This window comes from Scomber japonicus, chromosome 3, assembly GCF_027409825.1.
Source record: "Scomber japonicus isolate fScoJap1 chromosome 3, fScoJap1.pri, whole genome shotgun sequence".
Lineage (NCBI taxonomy): Eukaryota > Metazoa > Chordata > Actinopteri > Scombriformes > Scombridae > Scomber > Scomber japonicus.
Genome location: NC_070580.1, coordinates 2,918,774 through 2,934,669, shown reverse-complemented (window position 1 = coordinate 2,934,669; position 15,896 = coordinate 2,918,774). Strand labels below are relative to the sequence as shown.

General features: G+C 39.8%; 1 protein-coding gene across 1 annotated transcript in view; it reads left to right on the top strand.

Annotated features, from left to right (window-relative positions):
• Positions 1 to 424: 424 nt before the first annotated feature.
• Positions 425 to 15,896, top strand: part of LOC128354949 (uncharacterized) — a 32,668-nt gene continuing 17,196 nt past the window's right edge. Inside the window, exons 1-5 of the mRNA XM_053315068.1 lie at positions 425 to 693; positions 855 to 954; positions 5,213 to 5,280; positions 7,641 to 7,691; positions 8,323 to 8,565. Coding sequence (XP_053171043.1) covers positions 425 to 693; positions 855 to 954; positions 5,213 to 5,280; positions 7,641 to 7,691; positions 8,323 to 8,565 — 731 coding nt within the window. The remainder of the gene's footprint in view (positions 694 to 854; positions 955 to 5,212; positions 5,281 to 7,640; positions 7,692 to 8,322; positions 8,566 to 15,896) is intronic.

The following is a 15,896-nucleotide window of genomic DNA, read 5'->3' as shown; positions in this document are numbered from 1 at the left end:
TACCAAATTTATATCATGGAACGTGAAAGGGGTGAACAACATAATCAAAAGAAGACGAGTCATGTCGCATCTTGAACAGTTGAAGGTAGACATTGCATTTCTTGTAACATTGCATTACAAGAAACCCATCTTTGTAATGATAGTGTTACAGGCCTCAAACATCATTGGGTTGGTCAAGTGTTCCATTCCAAATTTAATGCAAAAGCAAGAGGTACAGCCATCCTAATAAACAAGAATATCTCTTTCAAATCCAAGGAGATAATTAGTGATCCTAATGGACGATACATTATTGTAGTTGGACAGCCCTTTGCCAATCCTGTGATTTTAGTCAATATATATGCTCCTAACTCTGATATTCCTGCATATATTCTGGCCCAACACCATCTCAAACAATAAACTTCTCAACATTACCAAACAAGACAACATGTACAATATAATCACAAAGCGAAGATGGTCCTGGATTGGCCATGTCCTCAGGATGGACGCCGACGCTATCCCAAGAGTCGCACTCCATTGGACCCCAGAAGGCAAAAGAAAGAAAGGGAGGCCTAAAACGACGTGGCGTAGGACCATAGAGAAGGAACTCCAAAAGCACCACCAGAGCTGGGGAACCATTGCAAAGACAGCTAAAGACAGACAGAAGTGGAGGGACTTTGTTGCTGCCCTATGCGCCAACCGGCGCGACGGGGATAAGTAAGTAAAATAAGTAACTCTGATGACAGTACCTTCTTTCAGAAATTGTTTTCCACCATTCCTCATTTAGACAATAGTTTTCTCTTGGTAGGAGGAGATTTCAACCTAGTACTAGATGTGACTTTGGATAGGTCCTCTAACAAATCTCAAAACCCTTCTAGATCATCTGGAGTCGTTAGGGACTTCATGACTCAGTGTGGCCTCACAGATGTCTGGAGATTTCAGTTTCCACATCCCAAAGACTACTCCTTTTTCTCTAATGTACACCATACCTATACCTGCATCAACTATTTCCTGGTTGATAATAGACTGTTGCCTAAAGTTAAGACTATTTCATATAGCAGTATTGTAATCTCTGATCACAGTGCCATCTTACTTGATCTTAATATCCCACACCGTCCACCCCCTAATAGAATATGGAGACTAAACCCTCTCCTCTTAGCAGATGAACGATTTGTAGAAATAATTTCCAACCAAATTCAATTCTTCCTAGAGAAAAATACCACCCCTGACATCTCATATGCAACCATTTGGGAAACTTTGAAAGTATATATACATGGGCAAATTATAGCATACTCTTCCCAAATGAAAAAAGAAAAGAAATCCAAATTATCTGATATTTCCCAATAAATACTTGACATTGAGTCGAGATATGCCCAGTCCCCAAACCCAGAACTTTATAAGGAGCGTTTAAGGCTACAATCTGAATTTAACCTTTTATCCACTGATGAGGCAACACATCTTCTTATGAAATCAAGATATAACGTCTATGAATTTGGGGACAAAGCGAGTAGACTGCTAGCACGACAAGCTAGGCAAGTTGCGGCCTCCCGCTCTATTACTAAGATTCAGTCACATAGAGGACAAATCTTGACAGATCATGATGACATAAACAAAGCTTTTTTGGATTTTTATTCTGATCTTTACACATGTGAATGCAGACAGACTGTAACAAAGCTTTCTTTGAAAACCTTAACATTACCGCTGTCTGAGGAGCATAATAACATCCTAAGTGCTGACATTTCAACCTCTGAGATAATTGCAGCCATAAAATCGATGCAAAATGGTAAGTCTCCCGGACCTGACGGTTTCATAACTGAATTTTATAAGAAGTTTTCCTCACAATTGGCTCCAACTCTCCAAGCAATGTTCAATGAGGCACGCACAACTGGTATTTTGCCTATGAGTCTTAGACAGGCCTCTATCTCATTAATAGCAAAAAAGGATAAAGATCCACTACTTTGTTCATCCTACCGTCCTATTTCTTTGTTAAATGTAGACTTCAAAATATTATCAAAGGCTTCGGCAAGACGTCTGGAAAGTGTGGTCCCAGAGATAGTTTCACCTAACCAGACGGGGTCAGTCAAGGGAAGACACTCCTACTCAAATTTGAGAAAACTGTTCAATATTATCCACTCAACCAGGTTGGAGTGCCCAGAAGTAGTGATATCTCTAGACGCCGAGAAGGCCTTTGACCGGGTTGAGTGGAAATATTTATTTTTCACACTCGAGAAGTTTGGTTTTGAAGAAAGTTTCATTTCTTGGATTGAATTACTGTACTCATCCCCTTTGGCGGCTGTAGTCTCAAATAACACTAGGTCTGAATATTTCCCCCTGGGAAGAGGGACGAGACGGGGGTGCCCCCTTTCCCCCCTTTTGTTTGCGTTGGCCATAGAGCCCTTGGCAGTCGCCCTTCGACTCTGTGAAGGCTTTAAGGGAGTATTGAGAGAGGGACAGGAGTTAAAGGTCTCTCTTTATGCAGATGACCTGCTTCTATATATGTCTGACCCAACTCTATCACTCATGTTTTAGATATTCTGAAACGATTTGGGGGAGTCTCTGGTTATAAGCTAAATTTACAAAAAAGTGAGCTTTTACCGATAAATTTAAAAGCAGCGGCCCTCCACTCTGACCTGTTCCCCTTTAAAAGAGTTGATGGCTTCAAATACTTGGGCATTGAAGTCACTCTCAATCTTTCAACTACCTTCAAAAAGAATTTCATTGTTTTGCTAAATAAGTGTAAGCAAGACATGTCCCGTTGGGCCTCTTTACCATTGTCATTATCTGGACGAATCAGCCTGATTAAAATGATAGTACTACCAAAGTTTTTATATCTATTCCAAAATATACCAATTTTAATTAAAAAAACTTTCTTTAAAAAATTAGAACAAAATATTACACCTTTTATATGGGGAAATAAATCATGTCGCATTAGCAAAACCCAACTCCAGAGACCTAAAAGCTCTGGTGGAATGGCTTTGCCTAATCTTCTCCTATTACTGGTCATGCAACATCCAGAAAATAATTCACTGGGTGGAAGACATACCTATTGAGGAAAAGCCTGATTGGGTACAGTTGGAGATCTCATCAAGCCCAAGCAATCTGACCTCAATAGTGTGTGCCAAAGCCTACTCCTTTTTCTCTAATGTACACCATACCTATACCCGCATCGACTATTTCCTGGTTGATAATAGACTGTTGCCTAAAGTTAAGACTATTTCATATAGCAGTATTGTAATCTCTGATCACAGTGCCATCTTACTTGATCTTAATATCCCAAACCGTCCACCCCCTAATAGAATATGGAGACTAAACCCTCTCCTCTTAGCAGATGAACGATTTGTAGAAATAATTTCCAACCAAATTCAATTCTTCCTAGAGACAAATACCACCCCTGACATCTCATATGCAACCATTTGGGAAACTTTGAAAGTATATATACATGGGCAAATTATAGCATACTCTTCCCAAATGAAAAAAGAAAAGAAATACAAATTATCTGATATTTCCCAATAAATACTTGACATTGAGTCGAGATATGCCCAGTCCCCAAACCCAGAACTTTATAAGGAGCGTTTAAGGCTACAATCTGAATTTAACCTTTTATCCACTGATGAGGCAACACATCTTCTTATGAAATCAAGATATAACGTCTATGAATTTGGGGACAAAGCGAGTAGACTGCTAGCACGACAAGCTACGCAAGTTGCGGCCTCCCACTCTATTACTAAGATTCAGTCACATAGAGGACAAATCTTGACAGATCATGATGACATAAACAAAGCTTTTTTGGATTTTTATTCTGACCTTTACACATGTGAATGCAGTACAGACAGTAACAAAGCTTTCTTTGAAAACCTTAACATTACCGCTGTGTCTGAGGAGCATAATGACATCCTAAGTGCTGACATTTCAACCTGTGAGATAATTGCAGCCATAAAATCGATGCAAAATGGTAAGTCTCCCGGACCTGACGGTTTCATAACTGACCCCTGCTTAGCAGTAAACATGGTCCAAATGTTATAGTTAATAACTCCATAAGAATATGGGCTCAATTTAGAAGACATTTTGGGCTTCAAAGTGCATCCACCCTTTCACCAGTCCAGTCAAATCATATGTTCACTCCGTCCTGCATTGATGCAGCATTTGCTGCATGGTCTAGCAAAGAGATTAGAACAATTCAAAACCTGTTTATTGAAGATGTGTTGGCCTCTTTCCTTCAACTTTCACAAACTTATGCCCTACCCAAGACTCATTTCTTTCACTATTTACAGATCAGGAGCTTTGTACAAAAAAGCTTTGGCTCATTTCCAGACAAGCCCACAGACACACACTACGATTGTATCCTTGAGCTCAATTCGGGCCGTAAAGGACTAATATCCCAGGTCTATAATTGTATAGGTAAAATTGATCCATGTACAACTGCACATTTGAAACAAGCTTGGGACACAGATTTAGAGATAGTCTTGACAGAGGACCAATGGGAATCTATCTTAGACTTGACACACACATCATCCACATCTGCTCTGCATGGCCGACCATTTTTTGTGTATTATTTTGTCATTATTAAGGCAAATGAACTCAGTTTATGTCCATCGACATTATAATGAATAGGCTATAGGCTTAATATTAGTTTGCATCCAGTGTGCTGCGTGGACTTCATTACATCTGCTGCACGGCTGCTACCACAATTATCAAATGGTAAATTTATTGTCTGTGACTGTGACCCTCATAAAAGTAATATTTTACTAATCTGCGTTATATAAACTAACGAAATGCGTTAAAGTAAGTCATTTGGCGACTTCTAAGTCATTAAACTAAGTCTTACCTTTACTGGAGTAATCTACCTCGTTCGCACCTGTCATTGTACATGCTTTTCTTCGAGTATTTTCAATGTTGATGAGGGTGAGTACAAATGACTGATTTACAATAATAAAGTGCGCTTGATTTATCACACAATTTCATTGGACCTCTGTGAACTACTCATCAATTTTATTGGTCTACTGTTACTAGGCAAAATGTTTTGGGCGCCACGAAAAAAAATAAACATTCATTAGCCACACCGTAGTAAAAGCCGCAGTGTTCAAAGTGTGGGAAAAAAGTAGCGGCTTATAGTCCGGAATATGACGTATGATATTTTGAGAGAGAAAATAATTTAATGAGATCTCATCTAAGACACAAAGGGAACCAAATTATTATTTTCCTGCACTATCTGTGTACGTTGTTTTTTTGTGACCAGATAGAATCAAAGATGGCGAGCCCAGCCCGTGACCCTGTGGATGGTTGGAGAAACAGTGTTGCCCAACCGTAGGAACTGCCCACAGAGGACATCTGATTTAAAGTGATACCCATTTCCAGTGGGTTACAGATAAGACACAGACACTAATTATCCTACCCGGGTAGTAGTAGCAATAGTAGTGAACACTTGGAACAGATACAACACAAGTAACTTGGAACTGAACTCTTGAGCTCTTTAATCACAAGGAGCTGTGGATTAAAGGAACAATTAGTGAACTAAAGGACATTTCATTGGAGGTTTTTTGGCTTCCATAATGGACTAGTTCTGTTGATTTTTTTTATTTGATTTATTCATTTTATTTGTTATTTTCCATTCTTTTCAAAAGAATTACAGTACTGTGTATTATTGCGTATGCGGTTTGAGGCAATAAATTGTCACTGTTCAACCATACCTTAATTCACTCCCTGAATCATTCAAGACAGCCGCTCATCGGACCTAGATAGATGTTAGTGTCTTATTGCTACCTTTGATTGACACTGAGGACGCTACATAAGCATGTGAGATACCAACACAGACTAAGAATGCTTCTGCCATCCTATTAAACAATATCCAGCCTCTTCATTACACCTCTAATTTTATCCAGAATCATTGTATGCACATTGTCACAATGAGGACAACTTATTGTATGCTTAAGTAGGCAACATTAGCTTCAATTTTAGTCTGTAAAGTAATGGATAAGCACAATTCAAGAACATCATTTTCCATAACGATTGGCCGGGGGGGGGGGGGGGGGGGGGGGTTATGCATCCTCAGTGTGGGTCTTTAAATAGACCGGCCTATGACCTGCAGCTGCCTCTGTGCATCTACCAGGGTCATATCCATATGGGCCTAGTGTTTCATGCCAGTACTGATATTTTTAGACTATAGTTGCTGATAGAGAATATTTTTTTAATGCTGCATATTTACATCATAAAACAATGTTATCCAGTTCTTTCTTTACTCTGGAGCTAAAATGCACCTTTGACAGCCTATTAGAATTTTTTTTTTAAATGTGGCTAACCTCAAAGCTTTGTAGGTTTTATTATTAGGGCCCAAGCACTCAACAGTGCGAAGGCCCTATTGTTTTTGCTGCGATTATTATCGTTCTGCCTAAACGAACGCGTTTTTGACAGCCTAAACGTGCCCCAAAAGTCACCAAAATTTGCACGTACAGCAGACCCGGCGAAAAATTTGATATTTTAAGGTCCGCGAAAATGGCCGTCGCAAAATGGCTCAATAGCGCCCCCTATTGAATATAAAAATGTGAGAGATTGACGTACATGAACGAAATTTGGTATATATATGTATCTTGTAAAGACGCACAAAAAAGTCTATGGGACCCATGACGTCACTCCAACAGGAAGTCGGCCATTTTGAAAAATATGTGTGATTTTGGTGTTTTCCACGCCTCGTACTTTAACGAACTTGTCCTAGGGATTTAATCCGACCGACTTCAAATTCACTCAGAAACATCTTGAGACATTGGAGATGAAAAGTTCCTAAAAACTTTCTAGTTAGGGATCCGGTTTGGCCGTGGCGGCGCCAACAATTTCCTTCGCCATTCAATCCTTCGCCATTAAACAGGAAGTCCTTATAACTCCTACAGACATCGTCCGATCTACACCAAATTAATCACGCATGTAGAGGGTCCCGCCCTGAACACGTATATGCATCAATACTGTGTCAGCTCCATAGCGCCACCTACTGGATACAAAAGTGCCCTGTTGAAAATTGAAAAAAAATTGAGCCCCTCAAGTCAGATTGACATAGACAAACGAAATTTGGTACACATATGTATCTTGTAAAGACGCACCAAAAAGTCTCTTGGACCCATGACGTCACTCCAACAGGAAGTCAGCCATTTTGAAAAATATGTGTGGTATAGCGTCAGCTGTCCATCTTTTATTTCTGCATGATCAGGTTTTTTTCTGTGTATGTGTGGCACGGCCAATTATCAATCTCAATTATTCTGACTTTAAATAGCCAGACTAAAAATGTATATGTTTAAGGTCAATTAAACCACAGACAACGCCACCTAGGGATATTTAGAGCCCTAGGACTCTAAAGAGGTAAGGCAGGTTCTTTGTAATCAAGTTGAGCAGAGATAACCCAAGATAAAAAAGGTTTAATACCATAAAACAATAAAACATGAGAAAAGACACATTTAAGATTAAAAAGCTAAGCTAAAAAGAATTTCTAAAAATGTTGAACGCTGTTCACCCAGGCTGGAGTATTTACACTGAACGGGCAAAGTCTGCTGCACCTTGAGGCTTATTTTCTCACCAGCGGTGATCATCACTCTCTGGTCGCCGTGCCTTTCTACGCCTGTCAGCCTTTTTTCCCACTTCCTGTCTGCGTCCCTCACCTGTTGCCATTTTGCTGATTGCAGCCTGGGGATTCAGTCTCTGGATAGTTCAGGGGTCATTGGAAAAAACATGCAGTACGCATGCAACAGTTTATAATAACATCACACTAAAACAAATTTAAAAATAAAGTTAAATCACACAATTAAATAACACAAAGGTAAAAACTCAAAACATGCAGTAGCAAATGCATGCATAAAATCATAACTTTTGACCCTGTCACATATGGATTTAAAATATCTTGCACTCACTTTAGACAATAAACTCAGCTTTGATCAACACATGACAACTTACCCCACACCTCCTGTTGTATATAAAACCATAATCCAACTATTTCTGCTCTACTGTTCCTTCTGTTTCTGTACCATGTCTTCTATACCCAACTTCTCAGACGTGAATGACAGAACCATCACCCACTCACAATAGTAAATGATAGTCTCCCCTTCAATCCACTTGTCACACTATTGCTATCACGCTGTAGATGCAGAATCTCTCTCTTTCTCTCTCTCTCTCTCTCTCTCTCTCTCTCTCTCTCTCTCTCTCTCTCTCTCTCTCTCTCCTCTCCTCTCCCCCCTTCTGCTCTCTCTCATCAACTCCTCCCTCCTGCCTCTGCCTTCCTTTCTGTTCTGTCATTTATTGTTTCAAGTCGTCTGTCCTTGCCTCCTGCCTTTTTCTACAACTTGTCTTATTTTCTATTTTCTATAACAGTCAATCTTTAACCATGGCTGACAGAAATGGTATGGTAATGAGAAGAAAAGAGAGAAAAGAAAAAGAAGTATCTGAAGTGACCAAGGATGTAAAGGAAGTGAAGAATGAAGGCAATAAGGCAATGGATAATGGAGAGATCAAATCAGCTGAGGCGGCAGCCACCAATGGTGCAGTAGATAACATTCAGAATGGAGATCTCCAGGTTGAGCCAGTGGAACTACCTCCATTTGAAATCATTGCAGGGTAAGTCCACACCAAGTATTTCATGTACAGGCAAGTTGATTGATGTAACTGTTTAAAAGACATTTCCTTGATTGGCACAGTTTGTCTTTGGTGTTGTCTGTGGTTCGGCTGATGATGGCTTTAATTTGTCTGAAATCTGATTCTCTGATCACACCAGTGAGCAGTAGACAGGATCCACCGATCCCACATGCTGAAACCGAGAAGCACATAGAGTTGAGCTGAGTGAACTGCCTGACATTTAGGACAGCTGATGTAAATCTTAAATGTCAGCCAAGTGCTTTACAGAAACTAATATGATACACTTACCTTTTGTTATATCTATAATGACAACCTATTAAATAACCTATACATTAACCATAAGTAATATATTCTTGATGATGCATTGTGTGTTTTCTTAAAGTTACTATAAAGGACACACTTTGAAAACACACAGTTGTGCTTAACTCGTTGTGAATTTATTTGAGTCAGGCCAAACAACTTGTGGTTGTGATACCAAACATGATGTGAAAGCATTGCTTCATTTAAATTTTATAGATGAGTGTTAAGAGTGTTACCTTAACAATCCTAATATATTTGTGGATCTTTAACAGGATCATCTTTCTGTTGCAATATGATGATTTAATTTAAGGCAACAACATGCTTAATACTATATTTTACATTTAACATTTACTATGTGAACAAAAATCTACATTAAATAATGTTAATTTATATTTTTTTATTAACATTTTTTTTAAACTGTAAAATTCTGATCTAAAACTTAATTTAATGTTTATATATTTATTTATTATTTTATTTATTTATGTATTTATTTATTTTTTAAACATACCCAACATTATTGCCAATATGTGGGAAAAAGGCTTCCCAGTTTAGTGGAGATCATGCTCATATGTTAGCTGCTTATATGCTTCTAGCATATAGGTTAGCAGCTTTTCAGTATTTACAAAAAAAGAGGAAGAAAGACAATTAAAACTGCAAGCAGTGATGAACGGGCCCTCGCGCCCCCACGCATGTCGGGCTGCAGCTCGGTCGCAGAATGTAGCATCACCAAGGTCTTATGTCTCAGCCGAGTTAATTTCAGGTGTAAATACTTAAGATTATGGGAGTAAGTAGTCAACGAATGAAGCAAGTGACTTCCTGTTGCCAGTAGGTGGCGCTATGACTGTCACTAAATATGAGACTGTACATGTGTTCAGACCGGGACACTGAACAAGCATCTGAAATTTGGAAAAGCTCAGAGCATGTGGAGTCAAGTTATGAGGGTTTGAAATTTCATGGCGAGGCATCGAAATTCGCTGCGTCACCACAGCAACCAGGAATGACGGACGAAAAAGCTTTTGATAACTTTTCATCTCCAATGTCTCAAGATGACTCTGTGTGAATTTGAAGTGGATGGGATGGAATCCCTAGGACTAGTTCGTTCAAATATGAGGCCTGGAAATGACCAAAAAAATTCACCAAAATTGAGCATTTTTCCCAAGATGGCCGACTTCCTGTTGGACTTAGGGTATGGGTCCAAATGGGATTTTTGTGCGTCTGGAGATGATACATAAACCTACCGAGTTTCATTGTTCTATGTCAATCGGGAAGGCTGAGGTTCAATTTTGAAATATTCAAGGGGGCGCTATTGAGCCGTTTAGTCACGCCCATCCCATTGAAGTATATAGGATGTTAAATGAACCCACTCCAGACGTGTGTGTTGAGTTTCGTTACTGTGCGAAAAAGCTTTTGATAACTTTTCATCTCCAATGTCTCAAGATGACTCTGTGTGAATTTGAAGTGGATGGGATGAAAACTGTAGGACTAGTTTGTTAAAGTACGAGGAGTGGAAAACGCCAAAATCGCACATATTTTTCAAAATGGCCGACTTCCTGTTGGAGTGACGTCATGGGCCCCACTGACTTTTTTGTGCGTCTGGACATGATACATATATATACCAAATTTCGTTCATGTACGTCAATCTCTCACATTTTTATATTCAATAGGGGGCGCTATTGAGCCATTTTGCCACGCCCATTTCTGCAAACCATAAAATATCAAAATTTTCGCCGGGTCTGGCTTGCGTGCAAACTTTGGTGACTTTTGGGGCACGTTCAGGGGGGCAAAAAGCCCGTTGTTGTGGGAGAAGAAAAATAATAATCCGGACAATTACAATAGGGCTTCGCGCTGGTCAGCGCTCGGGCCCTAATAATAATCATGGCAAAAACAATAGGGCTTCGCGCTGGTCAGCGCTCGGGCCCTAATAATACAAGGGTTTTACACAAGTTTTCTCCCAGGCCCTGCAATTTTAAAGCACACAAGCCATCACAAGCAACAGATGAAGAAAACTCATGAACAACATCATCAGCACCAACATCACAGACTAAGGAAGACTTAGTCTTAATTCCATAATTAGAACAAGCCAGAGAACATGAGCCAAACATTTTTTTAACAGAACCTCTGGACCCAGATAGGATGATATCAAGCTAATATTATCCATCGGGCCTTGCAATGTGGAACAAAAGGACCAAGCAAGTGCCCTTTTGAAAGTTTGTTTTTTGTTTTTTTTAAAACTGTGTACTGTATGTAGCCCATGCTGACATGATCATCTATAAATGCTCGACGATTAAAAGCATGTGATAATAATGCCCCAATACGCGCCCCCCACCTCCGCACACACCTCTGTTCCTTCGTCAATGTGAACGCACAGAGTTGACACAAACAGAGGCGTGTTGAAGCAGCAGTGCACAGCTGCAGCCCACACACACCTCCTCCCCTGCCCCACCAGCCAGGTAACACATAAATGAATGGAGTCGAGTGTATTGTTTGCCCCCTAAGCCTCAGTTGCCAAGCTATAGTGATGCTAGCCCAAATCAATAATAGATATGACGTGATGACCACCACACAACTAATTTCCGTAGAGTTTACCATTGGTACAGCATGTGAATCTATCAGTATACTTAAGATGAATATTTAGTATTGTTTAGGTTTACATTAGGCTAAATAATTGACACTTGCAGTAATTTATTTGCTAAATGACAAACAGAAAAAGTAGCCTTCTGCCTTGTTGTAATGTCACCAAGTAGTCTTATTCATACTTTTGGTCTCTTTTTATTTACTAATTGCAGTATAATGCCTAGACATACAGCGAGCGAGCGAACTGGCAACGAAATCTTGCGCCAAACTGGCCTGATATGCAGCGTGACGATTTTCTCACGAGTATATTCCAAACCAATCAAATTATTGAGGGGCAAGCTAGCTTGCCAACAGGAAGCAGCATGTACATTTCAACCAATAAGAAATGCCGCGAAATTTCGTCCAGATAGAGACAGAGCGAGCAATTTTTTGAGGGGTGGGCATCATTGCTGGACAGGGCGATGCTCGCGGCATGTCAGGAAAGGCTGATTGAAAACTTTTTCTCGCTCTTGTCGGTGTATGTCAGGATGCAGGGTAAGAAAGGAAAAGGAAAGGGAGCTACAGCAGGCAGCCCAGGGAAGCTGCTCTCTGCTCTCCTGGATAAAAGCATCCAGCAAGGAGGAAGAGGAAGATGAAGATGAAAAAGGTCAGAGTCAAGACCAGAGTCATGTTAACTGTTTAGGGCCTTTTAAAGCTCATATTTTAAAGTTGAACTGTTCCTCTAATTCTATTGAAATATCTTAAAAGCCACAAAGTGGTTTTGCGGTACTAAATCAGGCATGAAGCTGTATTAGCTTATTATATTATTTTTTACCAACCATAAGATATTTCTATGTTAGAAGACTTGCAGTAATCTTTTATTAACCATAACAGGCTATTATTAAAACTATTATCATTCTATTCTAGGCAGCTACAACAGGGAAGCAGCTCTGTGCTGTGTTGCAATAGGCCATCTACTAGCATGGAAGATTAGCGAGATAATCAATAAATCTCACACTGCTATACTAAGGCAACCGGCAGAGTGCCCTTATTTTTCACTGAGCACCTGCCCCCCAAAATGTCTGTGCACGCCACTGCTGACAACATTATGTGACTACTTTGCATCAAACGAACACTCTCCACAGCAGGACAGTTAAAGTATCTCTCTATCCCTGCTGACGAGAACACGAGAACCTTTTGTTGAACTCTTGCCTTCCTCTCTTTGTTTTTTTAGTAGTGGAAGTTGATATGATATGAAGCTTGAGATAGGACCTGGTATAATAGAGATCATGTTAAGAGATTGTGCTTCTGTCTTTTATTCTAGTTTTTATCTATTGTGTGCAAGACATGTAATCTAAATTGTTGAATGTAACAGGTTATCACACCAGGTAAAAGGGGATGCTTTGCTGTGCATAGGTAACCATTTCACTGGACTTGTGTTGTCTGATCTAACTATTCAACGTGCGTTATGAGTGTATGGGTCTAAGGCTCAGTGAGAATGAGAATGATTGGAATTACTAAAGTAGATATTAATTTTAATAACATTTATTATACACAAAAAAGGAATTTGCTTTTTTTCTTTCAACATATATTATCATACACATTACAATAAATACAATAATAAATAATACAACATGAAAATTACAGACAACAATAACTGACATGGTTTCAGTGTGAATGAAATATTGACTCTAGAATTAAAAAGAGTCAGTTCATTGGCGAGAGATAGACCTTTATTCAATAGGACATCTTGTTTTTGCACCCCTCACTATCCATCATAACATTGAGTTTATTCCAGGCATACTGGAACAGAGCTGATGTGTGTATATATATATATATATATATATATACACACACACTCACACACATATGCATTTATACTGTATATCTATACTCACATCGGGTAATGACAGCCTGACTTGAACAGTCAACTGCAACAGCGACAATATAGCGAGCAAGAATGAGTTGCCAGACACCCAGACTAATCAAATCCACTTATCTGGGTATGTTATCACACCACTCGGCGACCCTCTTCAATCTAAAATATTACAGCTCCAGTGTCTTATATCTGCTCTGTCATTCAAGTCCCATAAATGGAGGGACAGAAGAAAAGGAAAGGTGAAGCAGATAGGGAGAGAGACAGAAAATGCTAAACCCTTGCCACTGATGCAGCTAAATATTAATATTAAGTTACATAAGGGCAGATCAGTAAAGAACGTTATAGTTTTCATTTATATCTTCTTTTATGGGGACTGCCTGTCAGGGCTCAGCTCTGCCCCCACGGAGAGAGAGGAGAGGAGCAGTTAGAGCGTTAGAACATTAGTCTCTGCTGTAGTTTGCTGTAATTAATGCACCTTGAATGAGGGGACAGAGTTCCTCTGCCAGTAAGCGGCTACAGAGGAAGTCTCACAGTCGGATTGGTCGAGTGAGCTAGAAAGTGAATGAAGAGCGCCAGCAGCTGTTACCGTTCAATGACACAAATAGACACCCCACCCACCCACACACAGACACACAGAGAGAGAGAGATACCTCCACTCAATCCTGAATAACACAGCATTTGTGAAAAGCGTCAATTTTGAGATTAATGAAAGAATGATTTCACTGCAGAAAGCTGAGGAGAGAAAATACAGAATACTTGAACAAATAAAGCTAGTCATTTAAACATTTTTCATTCTCTTTTTAAAATTGTATTCTTATTGTTTTGTGAGTCTTGCCTTGTACATTTTTGTGTCCTATGCCTGCTGTAGTCCTACTGCTGAGTTTTTCAGGGTTCACCCATTGCTATAACATTTGAATACAATGTTTTCAATGAAAACCCTCTATTCAAATGGAGAACTTATTGGTCACTCCCAAATTTCTTTTAACTGTTATATAAACAAATAGGGTTATAATACAAAATATGAGGTCTGATGGTCTGTATGAACAGAGTGGCCTGGAATGGAGTCAAATTCCTGGCCTGAATTATTGTCCCAGTCCGCCACTGCGACTGTCCCATTAAATTGCTGCGTTGCATAATTACTAAGGCTCTATAAGGCATGTGTGAGGGAAGTAGTGAAATTGGTCTTCAGTTACGTCTCTGTTAGTAATGCTGCAATTGAAACACAATTGCAAGTCTGTATTTTCAAAGCAATTCTGCAGCATTCCAGAACTGAAAGTCCTTAGTAATGGGTTGCTCTTTTCTCTAGTATCTCTGTATTTTGGGAGCAGGTGGATAACATTGTCATCAGATTTCCCCAGTGCCGCATGACATGGCATTTTATAAGCATCTAATATGTGGCCAGGCACGGACTGGCAATCTGGCATACCGGGCAAATGCCCGGTGGGCCGACGTGCTATTTGGGCCAGTGCAGGGACGGACTGGGCGGTCTGGCAATTAGGCAGATGCCAGAACGGCCGTGCAGAGGTCTAGACCGGCCGAGCACGCCAAATTGATCACAGCGGCCCCTAGTGGCACTGACGCAGCCCACTCTCTCTTGCATGCTGAACAAGTTCCTAACGCGCTTCTAGGTTTCATATCTCTTATGATTTTGCATGCAGTACTTGACACTGTTGACCTGATTGGTATTTATACAGATGAAGCCATTTCAAAGTTCCCGTGTTTCCTTGATGGCTCCTTGACTGGTCCTTGACCGGTTCTTGGCTGGCCGATAATGGAAGCAGGGGGGAAATGCGATCCCCCCGCGATGACGTGGTAAATGAGGCCCCGACTGGGAACGCCCCTAAGCTGCCTGAGTGAAAACCAGCTGCAATGCCTCATTTATCCACGGGGAGGAGCAGTGTGTTTAGATTAAAAAAAATTAACCGGATTCATCACGTTACAACCCTGTGAATAAACCTGATTAAAATACTAGGCTAAATATTATATACACTAATATTACTTGTTTTACTTCTATTCTTGCACACATACCTGTATACATCATAGTCATGGTGTATTTCAAGTTTTACATCAGCCTGCTTTACTTTTGAAGGGAAATTTCTTGTTAGGATTTTAAAAAATGTTCATGGTTTGAAATAAAACAAATCTACTGGTATTTTGTTTTTGATTGTTTGAGAAAATTAAAATGAAGCAATGCCTTCTGGGAATTTCATGGCAGTGTAGTAAATCGCGTAAAAAAGTAAAAAAGTGTAGTAAATCGCGTCTGCGCATTTGTGTGTTGGAAGTTGGACTAATGGTGGTCAAGTCATTCAGTAGATTGGTTGTGGTGGTGATTATACGATTAACTGGTTAGAAAAAATGAATAGAGGCACTAAGCGACAGAAAGGGGGAGCGGAGAAAAAGAGAGACAAGATCAAGAAAGCGCTGCTGTTTGAGGGTGAAAAATGCACCAAATTGGATTCATTTTTTTGTTGCGGAAAAGAGCAGGCTCCTTCGCAATTTGTTAACTGCATGACGGTAAGACAAATGTTTTTATTATGGAGCGGCTGGCTCTAACAATCTATTCATAATGGTTTATTTGTGC